This window comes from Schistocerca americana, chromosome 3 (genome assembly GCF_021461395.2).
Source record: "Schistocerca americana isolate TAMUIC-IGC-003095 chromosome 3, iqSchAmer2.1, whole genome shotgun sequence".
Lineage (NCBI taxonomy): Eukaryota > Metazoa > Arthropoda > Insecta > Orthoptera > Acrididae > Schistocerca > Schistocerca americana.
This window is the reverse complement of record NC_060121.1, coordinates 869840467-869860336: the sequence shown is the minus strand read 5'-3', so window position 1 is coordinate 869860336 and position 19870 is coordinate 869840467. Positions and strand designations below refer to the sequence as shown.

Here is a 19870-nt window from a genome sequence, read left to right as displayed (position 1 = left end):
CCAATGGCCAGCTTCACACGTCCATCCACATCAAACCCACCAACAAGCAACAGTACCTCCATTATGACAGCTGCCACCCATTCCACATCAAACGGTCCCTTCCCTACAGCCTAGGTCTTCGTAGCAAACGAATCTGCTCCAGTCCTGAATCCCTGAACCATTACACCAACAACCTGAAAACAGCTTTCGCATCCCGCAACTACCCTCCCGACCTGGGACAGAAGCAAATAACCAGAGCCACTTCCTCATCCCCTCAAACCCAGAACCTCCCACAGAAGAACCACAAAAGAGCCCCACTTGTGACAGGATACTTTCCGGGGCTGGATCAGACTCTGAATGTGGCTCTCCAGCAGGGATACGACTTCCTCAAATCCTGCCCTGAAATGAGATCCATCCTTCATGAAATCCTCCCCACTCCACCAAGAGTGTCTTTCGGTCGTCCACCTAACCTTCGTAACCTCTTAGTTCATCCCTATGAAATCCCCAAACCACCTTCCCTACCCTCTGGCTCCTACCCCTGTAACCGCCCCCGCTGTAAAACCTGTCCCATGCACCTTCCCACCACCACCTACTCCAGTCCTGTAACCCGGAAGGTGTACACTATCAAAGGCAGAGCCACGTGTGAAAGCACCCACCCGATTTACCAACTGACCTGCCTACACTGTGAAGCTTTCTATGTGGGAATGACCAGCAACAAACTGTCCATTCGCATGATAGTGTTTGTTGGTAATGAGGATCACCCTGTGGCTAAACATGCCTTGGTGCATGGTCAGCACATCCTGGCACAGTGTTACACCGTCCGGGTTATCTGGATACTTCCCACTAACACCAACCTGTCAGAACTCCGGAGATGGGAACTTGCCCTTCAGTATATCCTCTCCTCTCGTTATCTACCAGGCCTCAACCTCCGCTAATTTCAAGTTGCCGCCGCTCATACTTCACCTGTCTTTCAACATCTTTGCCTCTGTACTTCCACCTCGACTGACATCTCTGCCCGAACTCTCCTTCCCTCTTTCCTGATGAGGCAACAGTTTGTTGCGAAAGCTTGAATTTTGTGTGTATGTTTGTGTTTGTTTGTGTGTCTGTCAACCTGCCAGCACTTTCATTTGGTAATAGAGGGAAATATATTTAAAAACAAAGATGATGTGACTTAGCATATGAAAGCACTGGCAGGTCGATAGAAACACAAACAAACACATGTGGGAATGACCAGAAACAAACTGTCCATTCGCATGAATGGACACAGGCAGACAGTGTTTGTTGGTAATGAGGATCACCCCGTGGCTAAATATGCCTTGGTGCACGGCCAGCACATCTTGGCACAGTGTTACACCATCCGGGTTATCTGGATACTTCCCACTAACACCAACCTGTCAGAACTCCGGAGATGGGAACTTGCGCTTCAGTATATCCTCTCTTCTCGTTATCCGCCAGGCCTCAACCTCCGCTAATTTCAAGTTGCCTCCGCTCATACCTCACCTGTCTTTCAACAACATCTTTGCCTCTGTACTTCTGCCTCGACTGACATCTCTGCCCAAACTCTTTGCCTTTACAAATGCCTGCTTGTGTCTGTGTATGTGCGGATGGATGTGTGTGTGTGTGTGTGTGTGTGTGTGTGTGTGTGTGTGTGTGTGTGTGTGTGTGTGTGTGCGCGCGCGCGAGCGAGTGTATACCTGTCCTTTTTTCCCCCTAAGGTAAGTCTTTCTGCTCCCGGGATTGGAATGACTCCTTACCCTCTCCCTTAAAACCCACATCCTTTCGTCTTTCCCTCTCCTTCCCTCTTTCCTGATGAAGCAACCATTGGTTGCAAAAGCTAGAATTTTGTGTGTATGTATGTGTTTGTTTGTGTTTCTATCGACCTGCCAGCGCTTTCGTATGGTAAGTCACATCATCTTTGTTTATATATAAATATATATATACAAAGACTAAGAAGATTCTACATCACACACAAAAAAGAGGCATGAGCAAAGAAAAAGAACGCAAACAAGAGTGGAATTGATTGTGATAGTCATTTAAGAAAAGTCAGTATAATAAATACTCTGAAAATTGATGAATAGTAGGATAGTAGGTCTTGAATTATAGGTAGATATAGTATCTACTAAGAGCACAAAAGTGGAGAAGTAGAGGAGGATTCTAGGGATTACTTTATATATTAGTAAGTGAATGTGGAGAGTAGAGTAGATATGTAGCTTTACCAGAAAATACTTAATAATAGTATACATAGAAACAAAAACTAGGGTAATGAACCGTGAGGCCTACTCAGAAGGGGGGGGGCGTACCCGGCATTTACTAAATATAAAGGACAGTCGTACGTACGTGGAGATAGGAAGACCTTTGACCTGTGGCCTAAAAAGTAGGAATGTTTTATAAAGGGGCATACCTACTAGAATGCAAAGAGGAAGTGCTCTCATAAGGTCAAGGTATAGGTACTGATCCTAGGGGAAAGGGACAGTATCATGATAAAAGTCACAGAATTTTGAAGGGATTATTCTGGAAAGTTTTAATTCTATGCACAATGAGCATTAAAATGTTTCATGGAAGTTTATGAGTGTCTAGACAACACTTTCATTTTGTCCGGAGTTCCTCCAAACTATGAAGAATTATAAAAACAGAACATACTAAGGAAAGGTAGTAAAATAGAGGGAACAGAAAGGGTCATGAACACCTGGAGTTTATGATAGAAGAAAGGGAGTCATCGTAATTTTTAAATATTAGAAAAGTTGAGTAAAACCTCGCACAAATGCTCATGTCTAAACAAAGTAGAGTAAGAAAACAGAATGGCTGTTATGTAGTGTTTCAAGAATTTCTACGTAAATTCTAGAACCACTCAGCCTTCTACCATCTCGAACACACGATATTTTGGATGTTAGAGTGGGGTGCTAGAATCCTACCTAATGCGCATCACATGTTTGTGTGTGTGCAGGTATGAAATCAATCACAAGCAGAGGGTAGACATGGTGGATAAACGGCACCGACAAGTACTTGTCAGGCGATCCATGGAAGTTGTAGTGAAAGTATACAGAAGAACTGTGGAACTTCTAGGTTATTCTGTGCTAATCGTATCAGTGACCATTGTTATAAATAACAAGAACAATTGAGATTCTGAAGTCGTTGAAAAAAAAATAAAAAAATAAAAAAATAAAAAAAATAAAAACAACTCTTATCTTGGACTTGCTGGAGGCAAGACATATTTTATGATATGCTTGTAATAGAGTTATGGTTGTTAAGCCAATTCTTTGCTAAATGCACTTTAATCTGTTTCTAATGTGAGATGATATGCGTGACTTACAAGAAGTCTAATGTTTATGTGAAAAGGATGAATTTAGTTCTTTATGAAGCTCAAATAGAGTGATAGCTGTTGAAAAGTATTCTTCGAGTACCAGCTGTTGAAAAGTATTCTTCGAGTACCTAATTATTTTGCAAGTAGAGAGAGAGTCTTTAAGGTTCCTGTAACTAGCATCATTCTTCGGAGAAGTTTATAGAGATTCCAGAAGACGGCTATCCAGAAGAAGAAGAAGATCAGCTGTGTACACCAAGTAAGTCGACTCGTGTAAGAGAAGTGGGAAGTTTGCACATACACTTTACACACTCTTAGTCATCAAATCATTAGAAAAAAAAATGTTATTAACATTCTGTATCGTTATTCTGCATGCCTACATATTTATTTCTCAACCTGGTCATCCCGGCAAGAAACACATTTCTACCAAAGAGAGACCAGTTTGTTGAGACTGTCACTGTTGAATGTTTGACTTTGTTGATGGAATGACAGCCTCACCTCTGATGGCACCACTTCATCAGTATCAATGTGAAGTCCTTGAAGGCAACGTGTAAGTTTTAGAAACAGATGAAAATTGGATGGGGCCAAGTCGGGACTGTATGGACGATGGTCGAAGACAGTGAACCCAGGGCACTGGATTGTCGCAGATGTTGCAGTGCTCATGACTGGTCTAGCACTGTCATGCTGAAGAAGAGACGTTCCATGTGTGGACAAACTCTTCATATTTGAAACTTTACTACAGCGTGCTGCTTCTCATGCTACAATTTGGAGCCCTCTAGGGGCAGAGGGCTGCAAATATGAAGACCTGAAGAATGAGGATGTAAAATGTCAGTAAGATCTGTCTTCTTTAACAAGCTTCAAGAATTTTCACATAAAAAACTCCAGTGTGCTCTCATATATTTTCCCTTGACACAGTCAAATAATTATTTTCTGGATGAATCCACATAGGAAACAAGTTACGCTGAATTTAGAAGTAAACTAAGTCATCTCCTAAATTCCATTACTAACTACACTGCAGAAAGTATTCCTTGTTAATTCAATAGTCTCAACACATCACTCTTATTACTGTGTAAAAAATAACTGGAGAAAACAGTATTTAACTTGGTGAGTGTCTGAAGGTAGATACGTGTTACGCCGTAAATGGCGTGAAACTAACAGACGCTTCTCTGAAAAGAGTGCAGGCTAGACAAGACAGAAAATTCCTCAAGCACGTATAAATACACCACAAATACCTATCACACAGAAGTAACAATGGGAAGCTCAGGCTGTAATATCAACAGCTATGAAAAGGATAGATAACTACTCACCGTAAAGATGACACATTGGGTTGCAGAGAGTTACAATGAAAAGACTATTAAACATTAAGCTTTCAGCTGAAGCCTTCTTCAGAAAAGAAAGGAAAACACACACATTCATACAACCCAGCACATTTCACACACACATGATCACTATCTCTGGCCACTTTAGCCTTGTACACACATGACTGACCGCACTCTCTGGCCACTTTAGTTGGACTAAGTTCAGCAACATACTGAATAACTTCAGAGGAGGGGGGAATGGGATGAAGTAAAATTTCAATGGTTTGGCTACATATAACATACAGGTCAAACCTTTCTCACGTGCCCAGATAAGCACTGTTGATAACAAAAGCCTACCAACACTACAATAAAAAGTGACTGAACTGACAACATTAGAAAACAATAAAGCTGCAATTGAACCACTCTAAATTATTCTACTGTGCGAATCACATTGTACAACAAATGTGAAGTTGATTTCTACCACATATACAACAAAATATGATAAGGAGAAAAGAACAAGAAAGAATCCATAAACGTCAGATGTCTAATAGTTCTAAATCTTAATCTTTATGTCAACATATACAAGCTTGATCATTTTCAGCAAGGCAATTCATACAATGAAATACAATTGATGGAGAATAATTATTAGTTAGTAAACATAAAAAAATGTTTATAAAGTGAACTTACAGTATGTTTCAGATGAACAAATAAAAATCTAGGACAAAATAAAAATATTTGTTACGTTTAGCGTACATCTGTTTTATCCAGTACGATAGATTAAAATTTCCTATCTCCAATTATACCATTGTGCAAGTGCTGCACCCTGCTAATAGCAAACTCTACTATGTTGTGCTTATTGCAATTTTTATCTCAACATGACCTTCCACATATATTCCCTAGATCTGACTGCTCTATCACCATATTTCCCACGGTGAATGGTAGAAATGACTTTTTCTTTCAAATTCCCACCTCTACAGCAAATACTCAGCTGTAAAACGTCTTCACAGAAACATGTCTTCCTAAGACTTGTTTCACCACAAATCTCTCTGAAACCTCCCCATATACATCTACATAAGCATTCTATACAGTATGTAAGGACTGTGTTAACATTTACAGTTAAATGGATTTACTTTGCACCCTAAAGTCAGTATAAATCTGTTGCTACATCATTTTTCTCTTCTTCTCTTACTTCTCATCTCCAGCTCTCAGATGAAGGAACCCCCGATTCTGAAGACTGTAATTAACCCTCGAGCAGACACATCTACATGTGAAGTGCGCCAACCACAAATAACATTGTTTCGTACCATTCCACTGTAGGTTAACAATGGCAACAGTGATAATCTGTGTCGTTACACGCTCAAGAGAGCAGCAGTAATATAAAAGAAACAGCGAGCCAGGTGAGAAAAACTTTACAATCCGTGCAAGAAAATGGCCCATATTCTGAGTTACAAGCACAATCCCCTAATGAGGCAGTTGCCTGCGAGACAATTAGTAGTTGAATAAGTGTTAGGTGGGGACCTAATGCAACTGCACCGTTTAATACTCCAAGTGGGTCATTACTGTGTGACAGCACATGAACAAGGCAACAGAGTGATACAATTAAATTTTATTTTATTTTATTATTATTATTTAATTAAACAGTCATTTAGCTCATATAATAAAAGTTTATTTTATCATTGGTTAGTTAAACTAAGATTAAACTGTGATTTTGCTAATACATGTTTACCTTAGTAATATAAAAACAGCTTTTTTTACATGTGTATTAAAAATGCCACGCACCCAGCCGCGTTATGAAAATCAGCCTGTCCTCTCGTGGCTTATGTTACATTCTTTTTCTACCCTTGCAGGTGTTGCTGGATTTTTCTTATTCTTCTTCTCCAAGAAATTTATTTTCTCTACCTCAGTATTTTCACATCCATTTATGCCTATTCTTTCTCAAAAGACAAAACATACAAGCAAATTATGCGAACAGACACATACAAATAAAAAGCAATAATAGTACCTCTTTCCTTTGGGAGGCTGCCATTCTACCCTAAATGATGTCTCTGTTATAGAAGATCTATCAAATGTCAAATTTAGAGGCCTTAGGGGAACTGTTCTGTACTGTGCTGTTGTTGGTGTTGATATTTCATCTTCACTCACTGTCTGTACAGAAATATTGTATGCTCGTCCTAGAAAAAAGTAACAGAAAACATTGTTAACCAGTAGGATAAATTTATATTCAAATGCACAGGATTTAAAAAAGCCTCATTATACCTGGCACCAGTCCTTGGAAAGCTGCCTGAGCTGGCCCTGGAGGGTCACCTTCTTTTTCCACATACAAAACACTCTGCACAGCATCATCAGGGTCAATGGATACCTTCAAAACAACAATGCTATTATGTAATTTTTAAAACAATTTATCAGTAAATTAATACACAAATGTGCAAAATATATACACAAGCAACTGTGACAATATTCACTGAGAACACTCCTTACTCAAGTATTAAGCATGGAAAGGTATGATGGTAAACAAAATACAAAATGGAAAAGGAAAAAGACAAGTGAGTTTGTCACAACTGACCTTATAGTGTGTGAATATGCCTGGTGGGTATGGTGGCTGCCACAGGACCAGTAATGTAGTTTCATTTCTGAACCAAACAATGAATTTTCCTGGTGTGTTAGGTTCTAAAAAAGGAAAATGTGTGTTACTTGTACCCTTTATATAAATTTCTCTTATATGGAAAATAGGTATGTTGGATGCTTGGTGAACCTATACACGTATCATGAACAAACCATGGAAGTGTCACAAATTTACGAAGCAGATATAGGAAACAACAGCTCAAGAAGTTATTGAAGTTGTGTGTTACTAACAATAAGAACTTCCTAGAATGCTAACTCTGACTTTCCCCCGCAGATTTAAAGGCAACATATCAATACAACAGTGATAAAATGTCAATCACATAATGAAATAAAGTAATAAAATTGCACATTAGTTAAGCTGATATGTATACATACAATGATTACTTCTTGTAACAGCAACCCAACTCAACATACACACTTTTTGCTTGGTTATTCATAGCATGCAAATGACTTGGTGGTTATGTGGATAAATATTGATGGCAAATACCAAAAGTCTGATGTTCAGTTCCCCATCAGTTCTAGGATGTTTTTCTGTTATTTAGCACCACTAGCAATGACACATATAAGCAAAAAATGTCAAATTGTGTTATGGTTTATGGATTACATCAAACTGTAGGTACTTCATACCTGACTGGGTAAGTTAGTTTGAAGGTCAGAGAAAGGCAGGGATACATTGTATCTGATTTGATCGTGACTAGAATAGTATTGTAGTGTTGAAACCAACCTCAGGTTGGTGACAGCATTGCCTTCGACATGCCATTACTACATAAAGTAACAGTAAAGATACAAACTTCATATTTTGTGAGGATGATTGACATCAGTATGTCATAATCCTCAAACCTGTGCTATAGCTATTTTTTCACAGTATGCCTGACTTTGACAATAAAGGGTAAACATCATGTAGTAAACAGCTATGCTTCAATGAATTAGTTTGCACCATCGATTTTTTGAGTTTAAGAACACAGTGTCAGGTAACCTTGGCTTTAATGTTTCAACTTAGTGTTTATCTGAGTAATGTTAAGCCATGTTTTGTTCACAAGCACTGTTTTCAAATAGTATCAGACATACACACAATGCACTGCTAAACATATAATCACAAAATATAAAAGCAATTCACATTTCAGTGGTTGCAATATATAGATGGTAGGCAATGAGTACCTCAAATTCCATTTTGTCAAATTTTACAAGAGAAGCAAAGACAGTTTCTTAAAAAATAATATAAAGTAATACATAAAACGTTGCTACACGTGTAACTACACAGAAGAAGCCTAGGTATTGACAGCTTAAAAGAAATCCATGCACTTTTAAATCTCTCTTTCATAAAAAGTTACTGGAATTAAGAGGCTTTCACAGATGGATGGAGTCACAAGCTTTTCATTTCCTACCATCAAATTATGCATTATTTTACAATTAGTACATGATTTCTTTACAGTACTCATGGAAAATAAAAATTATATCTACAGGACAAAAGACTCGAGGCAATCACTTCCTTCTCACAGAAATAAAAGTTACAGTTACGCCAGTAAATCCATGGTATTAAAACCTGTCCGGAAAACATCTTTCAAAGTCCATGTTACACCTGAAAAAATGCTATCCACAAAAGGCATCTTTATGGAAATCATCAGACTCCTGCCTCTACCCAAGTCTGATGAAAAAAGAAAGTGAAACAATGGAAAATCCAGGATGGAATGTGTTGTGGATTGGCAGGAGTCAACCCATGGGGTTTGGAGGAAGCCGAAAGGCATGCGTTTAAGCTCATGCAGGCTGGTGTGAGGTCTGGAACATGACAAGGTATTTAGACTTCAGAAAAAAAGGTGGTACTTGGTGGAATACTTAACTTTTAATCCATTAATGTTGAATGTAGCTCTTGTCTGTACATTATTTACAATATCAATAGCAACTGATAATGGCGCCTTGCTAGGTCGTAGCAAATGACGTAGCAGAAGGCTATGCTAACTATCGTCTCGGCAAATGAGAGCGTATTTTGTCAGTGAACCATTGCTAGCAAAGTCGGCTGTACCACTGGGGCGAGTGCTAGGAAGTCTCTCTAGACCTGCCGTGTGGCAGCGCTCGGTCTGCAATCACTGATAGTGGCGACACGCGGGTCCGACGTATAATACCGGACCGCGGCCGATTTAAAGGCTACCACCTAGCAAGTGTGGTGTCTGGCGGTGACACCACAGAATGTAAGAAAATTATGAAAAGGAAAGTTGCTACTGACCATATAGTGGCCGAGTCGCAGATAGGTACAACAAAAAGACTCCCACAATTAAAGTTTTTGGCCGTTATGCCTTCGTCAACAATAGATCTCTCTCTCTCTCTCTCTCTCTCTCTCTCTCTCTCTCTCTCTCTCTCTCTCTCTCTCACACACACACACACACACACACACACACACACACACACACAAACAACTTCAGGCAACTGAAACCACACTGCCAATGAAAGCATAATTAGCAGTGTAGTGTGGTTTCAGTTGCCTGAGCTGCAGTGTTTTGTGTGTGTGTGTGTGTGTGTGTGTGTGTGTGTGTGTGTGCGCGCACATGCATGCATTGGCAAAGGTCTTAACGGCTGAAAGCTTTAATTGTGAGTCTTTTTGTGGTGCCTCTACGCGATTCAGCATCCCCACTATATGGTGAGAAGTAAGTTTCCTTTTCATAATATTGTTAGGAAAAGAAGTGAAAATTTTTTCAACAAAGAATTTGAGAAATATTGGATGATAAAGTTCTGCCATCAAGAGTTGCGAATATAGATTAGAAATCATGAAACTAGGATGCATAGCAACTGCAAGCTTCTTTATCTGTTTAAAAAGTGAAGTAAATAGCATTTGTCAAAGAGGGCATGTGGTCAACTACTTATCCACATTTGCAGGTACTTTAGTAGTCAAAAGTTTTTCAAATTATGATTCTTATACACTTTGAAGGAAAAGCTGCAGCCCAGATTGCGAAAAGGAAATGTGATATAAATGTGGATGAAGTATGGAGTTAAAGCTCAGTATAAGAAGAAAGAAGATATTATTAAGCGCTGTTATAACACATTTTTACAATTAGCTAATACACTACACCTATTAGAACTAAAAGCTGCTGAAGAGAATGTTGAAAGTATCGTAAACAAAATGCAGACTGAAATCACACACAGGCACCTAAAGAAATTAAAAGCCTTGCAACTAAAACTGCGTCAGCAACAGAACAACTAAACATCCAACAAAACACAGTTTACTCGGGAAAGGGCTAAAGCACAATGTAAAACCCAGATTAAGTAACAATGACCTCAAAAATCTCATCATACACACTAAAAAAGCAGCTAATTTAGCTGACTGAACAGACTGTCTTAGCACACAACATAAATAAAATTATTCATAAAAGCATAAGTAACCATAATGAAACCTCCAAAGCAGTTTATCAAGAGAGAAAGCTAGTAAAGAGCATAAACATGAAACTCAATAATAGCAATGCCTTGGTTCTGAAAGCTAACAAAAGCAATTCTGTAGTAATTATGAACAAAGATGAATACATCACTAGAACACTGACTTTCTTTTCTGAAAACAACATAGCACAGCTCAAACAAGATCCAACAATAAAATTCCAAAGCAAAATCAGAAAAATGGTCAATAAATACAATTTCCTCTTCACAGAAAAACAAGCAAAAAACATTCATTTTAATGAACCCCACAGCCCCAAGACTAAGAACTCAACCTAAGACCAATAAACCCCATGTTCCATTAAGACCCACTGTTAATTCTAAAAACACACCTGCCTCCAAAGTCTCCCAATTACTGAATTAAATTCTGAAACAGTACTATACATTTGATAAATCATACTCAGTTAAGAACACAAATGAAGTAGCAACTAAAATTAAGGACATAAATATTCCTGCAGATGCCATGTTTGCCTCTTTTGATGTAACTAACCTATTTACAAACATACCAACTGAAGAAATAATAAACATAATCCTTGAAAACTTAATAAAACATAAAACATTGTCAACTGCAGAAATATCAGAAGTCAAGGACATGTTACAGCTAATAACGTCTCACATTTACTTTACATTTAATGGGGAAGTTTACCAACAGAATAAGGGTCTCGCCATGGGCAGTAGCATTTCAAGTTTTCTGGCAGACATATTTCTCAATCATCTGGAAAGTAAGTTCTTTAATGAAGACAATAGACTCAAAAGTAAAATATTATATTACTGGAGATATGTTGATGACACCTTGCTGCTATTTGATGGAACAAAAGGTGAGCTCAAATTACTACTAGCAGTATTCAATTCTTTCCTCCAAAACATAAAATTCACAATTGAACATGAGGACAATGAAAGTATAAACTTCCTGGATCTTAAAATCGCCAACCACCAACAAAACCACAAGTTCAGCATATACAGAACATGCACATACACAGACATAACACTGAACAACTCATCATGCCATCCTACCACACAGAAACATGCTGCATTTAGGTCCATGCTACACAGAGTACACTCCCTTGATTTAGAAGGAAACACTGTCAAGAATGAGACAGATACAATAAAGAGCATTGCCATCAGCAATGGCTACACAGCCAAAACAATTGACAATTTAGGCAGACAAATACACGAAAGCAAGACAACGAATGGACACACTGTGAAAGAAGAGAAATTATTCGCTCGTATCCCATACCTGTGCCCCACATCACAAAAAATCGCCAACCTTTTAAGAAAAACAAATGTAACAGTTGCATTCTCAACCAATAATAAGTTATGAAACCTACTCAACCATAATGTAAAATCAAATACACACACATACTACAACAGCAGAGTGTACAAAGTATCATGCCCCAGTTGTCCTGCCTACGATGTAGGGAAAACAGGCAGAAACTTCAAGACCCGTTTTCAAGAACATGTAAATGCTTTCAGGCTCAAGAATTACGAAAAATCAGTCATTGCACAACATATGCTGCAAACGAAACATGTCATCAACAGTCTAGAAAATAATTTGGTAATACTACATAACAAAGCCAATGGTAAGACCCAAAGTCTGTTAGAACAACTGGAGATATACCTCCACAAAATCAAGAAACCAGAATCTATGTTAAATGACCAAACATATTTCACAAGCAATAGTTATTTCAGTAATTTTAAAAACCTATTCTAAAGTTATTTCTTGCATACGTCAATTGTTTAATAGTTATATCTTTAGCACTATGAATAAATTCATCTTTGGCAACATCATGTACAAAAACATCTGTGAAGTGCTTATAAACATGTGTGTACAAACGTACATCTTGAATGAAGTGACATGCGCTAAAATGACAGAGAAAAGAATGTTTTCCGGCACTAAAACATTAAAAATGCATTCCTTGGGTGAGGATGTAAGTTTACACTGTTCATTTTCCATTGTCTTGCATGTATTTTCCACATTCGACTTACGAAATTCATAACCTAGCATTAAACCTTTTCATTACAGGAATATGCATTTCACCTCATTCAGGAGAAGAAATGAAACGTGTATTAATACAAATAAAACCTGTCGATCTACCCACAGGGTCCGAAATGCATTGTGTAGTTAATAAAACATGAAAAAGTTGTGACTGAAGGCGTTGTTTAAATCATACCTCCAATGTTTTTTTTTATTATTGTGTTTCTGGACTATATTGTACCTTTACCCACTGTGCTTGACAAAATATAGTGCTTGTACTGGCAGCTGTATTTCAGTGTGCCTTCCAATACATGTAGCAGATGTTCATTGTTGCAAAATTCTCAATAAATTTAACGCGATTCTCATGACTCATAAAAAGATTCTTCTACTTTCTCTTTCCTCCAGTAGATGGATCCAGCATATAACATTCCCAACAACTTCTATTATTGTATTCTGGCTCCTATTAATGTTTCCTTAATACCTCTTTTTCCAATCATTGCACTACATATTTTGTTGTAAGTTATTCATCACTGATTAAGAGCATTAGATATAGCTGCTGTGCTGGAAAAGAAGCACTACCATCTCCAAAGAGGATGGTATATTTTGGAGTGTTGGACATTACTAAGATGCTATCAGACAATGCACAGAACAGTGGCATGACAGTCAAGTGTACAACGGGAAGATGTCATGCCATTCATAACGATTTCCTCACTTGTACAGGAAACAGAAGCTACCACTACATCTGTACCTTTATCCATGTTGTAGTATACAGGATCATTAACACTGGTAACAGATCACAAAGATGACAAGTTTCGGTGCACACTGATGGCAGGGATAAAGTATGTAAAAAAACCATATGCAGATGATGCATTCCACTTGCCAACAGGCCACTTTTTCAGGCACATTGGGGAGGTATTCTTAAACAGGTGTCATAAGCCAGTCATCATCTTTCATTATCAAATGATACAGAAATTACTGTCTGGCAATGTGCATCTGTTTGTCTGTCCACTACGCGCAGGAGATGACGTTCACATCCAGCCAGACCCCAATGCACTGCCTCAATGCTTCCAAATTGCATCTTAATATATTTGAGAAACACATCAGCTTTATCAATCTCTGTGAATTGTATGTGGCGCTTAAAAAGGTTTTACTTTTGGCATCTTGTGGAGTTAATGCTACATGCATTGTAAAACAATGAGGGAAAAGTGCTACATGATTAGGTCGAGGTGTCCAATGTAATTGCTCAACCATTGTGACATGTCTTGGAATCCTAATTCTGCCATCCCTGTACACATATTCCATGACGAAATTTGTTGCTATTATATTTACTCAAGAGAAACTGCAAAATCCAATAACAGAAAATACACTATGGAATAATGACAATATTATGAGAAGGATAGAGTGCAGTCTGTTTGTTGTGTGTGTCTGCAACTCAACATCTCCACAAGATGGTAGGTAGCAACCTATCCTTTTCATAATAATAAATGGGCAGGAACATTCCTTAAATTTTACATTTCAGCATATGACATGAAAGGGAGTGAATAATTAGAACTGCCACAGCATTACTAATGCTGACTAACGGTTATGGAGTGTTACTTACTTGTAGTAAAGTTTCTTGAAATATATACAAGACTTTCTTTTCCTTCATAAACAGTTAGCAATTGGACTTGATATGAGCCACCAGGTGTGAGATTCTGCAAACGATAATGCAGACCAGTCTCTTCCTCTTGTAGTACAACACGAGAGGGTTCCCTTGAGTCTCCAATAGTCAAAACCTGTAGAGAAAAACATAACTCAACAAATGATAAATACAATGATAACATCAAAAGTAAGGTAAATGCAATAAGAGAATACAATAATAAAGTTGGCACTTTGCAATAACAATCATTATCCCAAGGAACAAGAACTGAAGAGTAAATAATTGCCATGGATGACAAATGAGAGGACAATGTAGCTCAGAAGTGATTTCTGTGTCATGAACAGTTGTTAGTAAATATCTATGAATCCAGCCAAGATTCCTTAGATGTACGAGTATTGAAACCAAATGAAAACTGTAAAAATAATTAAATCAATGTTCAAACTATTTATACTGTGCCCAGAATGAGATTTTCACTCTGCAGCATAGTGTGTGCTGATATGAAACTTCCTGACAGATTAAAACTGTGTGCCGGACCGACACTCGAACTCGGGACCTTTGCCTTCCGCGAGCAAGTGCTCTACCAACTGAGCTACCCAAGCACGACTAACAAGCACCTGTCCACGAAAGGCAAAGATCCCGAGTTCGAGTCTCGGTCCGGCACACAGTTTTAATCTGTCAGTTTGTTATTTATACTGTGACTTCTCTCTATATATGATTTTATATTTGAAACAAGCTGTTGGCAGTACCTTCCACAGAGATGCCAGGGAAGGTGTAAGGACAGGTTACGGGTCTTGAGTGGGTTTCATAGTGCTTAATCAGTGAGAGTACTTCGCGCCAAAGGCAAGGTGCTGGACTCGAGCGCTGGTTCAGCACACAGTTTTAAGGTGTCAAAAATTTCGAAATAGTGCACATTCTGCTGCACAGTCTAAGATTCGTTCTGGGATTTCAACAGCTGTTTGAATGGCCTGATAATCTTTAAGAGATGGAGTGATCATTCACATCAGTGCAGGTATGCAACTTCCTTTAACCACTAAACAAAATCATGAGATGCAGTTTTTAATTAATGTGTGGTCCTTTTATGGGCTGATTACGTCCTCACTTCTCACAGAAACACACAAACAGAAGTGCAAATTGAAGAAAGAATAGAATTTGCACCCCTGTTAGGATTATTTTACTTATGGATACAGAAATTTGAATGAAACTCTTGAAGTATGACATGCACTCACATATCCATATATGATCATCATGAGAGCGAGCACAAAACAATATGGTACCGGGCAGCGAAGATTTATTGGTGTGGGGAAAAAAAATACATTTTATGCCCTATTAAACAGCTATATGTGAGGGGCAGAGTCTATATTACATGTGTTGACATGACTTCAAAAATTCCTCAATAAGTTTCTAAAAATTGAGCTCAGCGAATGTCGAATACATTCTCTAAAAACATTTCTGTACTAGCAGATGATATGTTGTAATACAGTGTGTTCCTATCACATGATGTGCAGTACAGTAGTTAGCTGCTAACACTGTATAAAGTAATAAGCAATAAATATCAAGGTGTGCAGTACATAATGCGAACACTCACAGATTCAGATTTGTTTGGTAACTTAATTGTCCCAAGCCCCATTAATAGTATTTTACAATACTGTAGAGCTTTTACAAAATGGACAGATTCATACATTTCCAAAATATTTCTGGAAGTTGCTATAAATGTCATCTACAGGTATGAAAATGTGTTAAAACTAGTTCTTAGTCCTATATCACTTATTTTACATAATGTATTAATTCCATGATGTAGCAATAACTTTATAAATGACCAGGCTGCATCCCCTGTACAGACATTTAAAGGATCCATCGAACAATGTTTCCCAGTATACAGAAAAAAAGGTTTAGATGTTTCAACAAAAATGAAAAATACAGAGCATATGTAGCAGACAGACTACAGAAAATGCTTAGCAATAAGGAATATTATTAAAGAAAGAGGTAGCAAAAAGTAAGAACCAGTACAAAGCCAGAAATTATGCACATACCTGCATAAAGGAACGCATTAGGAATAAAGTTTAGCTTGTAAGAAATAATACTGAAAGAACATGCAAATGAAACATTTCAGCCAAGTAAAAAATTTTAACAATAATATTACACATGTAATTCACAAATAACTGCAAGAAACTGGTATATGTGAAGGTCATAAGTGAAATTAGAAAAGCGATTTTATGTTAGGTCTTAAAATTATTCATTCATACTGTAAACAACAAAATAAAAATAATTTTTTTTAGAATATTACAAAACAGCCACAAAGAAACAAACAAGGTGTGAAAACAGGAAACTGTCAACGAAGAACATAAAAATCATTGTGACAAATCAGAATACTTTAGATTTTAAAAGAAACAATTATGTGACATTGGATTAACGCAGCAACCTCATGAATTATAAATATTCCAATCATTGTTCTTGATAACAACAATAGAGAATAATGGTCAGTAACAGAACTTTTATACAATGTTTTTATAATGGATTGTGCTACACATAAGGAATCAAACAGAAATTTAAGATAATTTTTTGGGATAAAGTTAATTCTGATAGGCCTACACAATGAGACTTAATGAAGTTGTTAGAGAACTGCACAAAACTCGAGGGTAGTGCAGGGCTGACAGATCACATCACAGCCAAACTCTCAAATAGGTGAAACACTAATACACCAAAGCAGCAAAGTTGTGCTGGCAGGAAGACAGGCAGAGAGACGGCACACATAGTTATAAGAAAACGGGCATGAGCTATTAATAAAGATGATGAAACCGAGAGGGGGGGGGGGGGGGGGGGGGTTCGAGGACAAGCGGATCAAAGAATGTTATACTAGAAACTGCCCTCACCAAAAGAAAAATATAGGGAAAGGCAAATCAGACTGGCATCTATGAGAAAAAGTGAAGCCAGTATGTGCAGGATCAGTTGGAAATTGAAGAATGAAAATGCAAAACCAGCTAAAGTACAGGAGGAGATTATTATTAAATTTGAGAGAAGTTAGGAACTGGGACCATAGTAAGAATGTCTGGAGAGGTTTGGCGGGGAAGTCGAACTTCAAGATTCCATGAATTTTGACATTACTGAAGCTGGCTTTATTCAATGTAAAACCTTTGTGGGAAGTTATTGGCCACAGCCAGCTGAAAATGCCATCAGCCAATTCAGACGAAATAAATCAAGTTAATCATGGAAAACCAAAATCAGGATGGCCATATGGGAACTTTAACTTCACTCCTGAAAAGATTTACAGTTATCTCCCAACTGCAGCAGCAGCAGCACCACCACCACCACCACCACCACCACCACCACCACCACCACCACCACCACCAAAACCTCACTTGATCTTGATAATGCATAGAGCAGAAAATAACACAAAGAGAAGAAGGAAGGATGACATAATATGAAATAGAAAGAGAAAAAGAGGAAGAAGCTGTATTATAATAAAAAAATATCAATAACTTCAAAAGGTTAGCCCATACTTCAGTGAGAGATTTCACATATTTGTCCCCATCTTATATGCATACAATGGCATAAGTATACAAATTTGACTAAAAACAAAATTTAAAACATAAGTAAGTTTTCAACAGGTTCACTCTAGCTTTTAAATTTAAAGATATTCTTTGTTTATGCCAACACAACTAATGAGTTGTAGTCTTGATTTAAATACTTTCTGGTACTGTACCTTAATCTTATATCCCGAGGCATGGCCAACAAGTGGAGGACTCCAAGATACATCAGTCACTTTACCACTATGGACGGTTACAGAAAGATTGGTTGGTGCATCAGGTGCTGAAGAGTACATAATTTTCTTTTTTAATATAATGTGTCAGCTTGTGTGGATCAAAATCATTATTTCAGAAGTTTACAATGACATGCATTAAAAAAATGTAAATTATACAAAAATGAATAATACAACTCTACAATGTTTCAGCGTGATGCAAAGCAGTGTGAAATACAGTTGGATTCCCACATTTTGAGGAAGGTAACTAACCTGTTGTGATTGAAGCTGTCCACGTCAACAGATCTTGGAAGCTGGAATTTGAGTAATACAGCCAAAAGTTGTATTTTGTGCCAGGAAGACCTTGAGAAAATTCTATAACGTCTCCAATATCCTTTGAGGCAATTGTAGTATTTGGTGCCGGCTTCCCATGTGGCGGTGAGTAGTCTAAACGATAAAGCCCATCTTGACTGAGATTCCCCGGGATTTGGATTGCAAGATCCGCACAGCTTGCAAACTGTAACATAAAAGAAAGGCATTCTGTCAGGTACATAAACAGATGACTTTTTTAGACTATCTTTTGCAAGCACATAATTGGAAATCATGATAGACATGTGTCACAAGTGAAGAGTAGGTGGCAACAAAACAAACAAACACACACACACACACACACACACACACACACACACACACACACACACACACACACACACACACACACACACAACAAAACAAAACAACAATGTAAGCAGGTACAAAAATCTCCCATTCCCACATCCTTTCATCCCAATAGCTAAATTATCATCATGTTGTTCTGCTTCCAAATCACGGTTTGGGTTAAGCCTCATTCCAAAGTCAATGGAAAAAATGCTCTCCCCCGTGTTCTCACACTCTCAAGTATCTCTATTCCTTGGTGCATTTCAGAATGTTGACAGTGGTAGTCTCTCTGAGTGTATTTGACTACATGTCATTAGGTTTTCACATTTTCCACTACATTACTTGCAACTACATGTGATTTGCATGTGTCAACACTTCTAATCTGGTCTCGAATCTTACACCTAAAATAAAGCTTAGGAATCTCATTTTTATTCTTATTTTACCACTTTCTCTCAGAACCCACATTTCACTAACATACTGTATTGCAGTTTTTGACACTACAAAATATCTTATTCTTAGATGTTCCCCTATACAGCCTCAGACTCCTTTTTATGTACCCATTTAACCTGCTGAACTTTTGTAGTTCTCTAAACATGTGTTATGAGAGATTTTACCAAAAGGCTAAAATGGCCACCATGTCCCAGGTGCAGAATGTCCATCTAACACTTTCCAGAGTCAACAATAAATTATTTTTTCAGTATCTCATACAATTATTGACCGAATTCAAAATTTTAAAATGCTCTCTTTGTCTACTCACTAAGAAGTATAATTTTAAGTATAATTTTACATAAAATATTTAACAATATAAGCCAAGTATTACAATTATGTCTTGAGGTGGCATAACTCAAACCACGCAAATTACCCAGACTATATTCCTCCAGTTTTTGAGAGTGAAAACACATAGTGAATTCCAATGAAGTTCACACAGAATTTCAAACATTTTCAAAGCTTTTACTTTCTGACATCCCCCACAAAATAAAGAAAGGAAAACAGTTTACTGCTCATTATATTTTCACTGTTCATGTAGTAAAACTCCAATATCAGGCATGACATGTAATTTATTACTTCTTTGCTACTAACTCCATTTGCAACACATTCTGCAGACATTATCCACTTGTACCACTGAATATCCCTGCATGTTTATATTATTATTGTATGGCAGATGGTTCATGAAATATGACATGATAAATATATAAGTGTGTGAAGAGGTAGCCTATCTTAAAACTGTTTACCAGTTTTGGTTTTGTCT

General features: G+C 37.6%; 1 protein-coding gene across 3 annotated transcripts in view; it reads right to left on the bottom strand.

Annotated features, from left to right (window-relative positions):
- LOC124605128 (tyrosine-protein phosphatase 10D) overlaps positions 1-19870 on the bottom strand; it is a 344674-nt gene that overhangs the window by 118346 nt on the left and 206458 nt on the right. For all 3 annotated transcript variants that reach the window (XM_047136608.1, XM_047136610.1, XM_047136609.1), the window contains exons 2-7: positions 18238-18481; positions 17929-18035; positions 14190-14364; positions 7139-7242; positions 6832-6934; positions 6578-6746 (exon numbers count right to left, since the gene is read on the bottom strand). In XM_047136608.1, coding sequence (XP_046992564.1) covers positions 6578-6746; positions 6832-6934; positions 7139-7242; positions 14190-14364; positions 17929-18035; positions 18238-18481 — 902 coding nt within the window. The remainder of the gene's footprint in view (positions 1-6577; positions 6747-6831; positions 6935-7138; positions 7243-14189; positions 14365-17928; positions 18036-18237; positions 18482-19870) is intronic.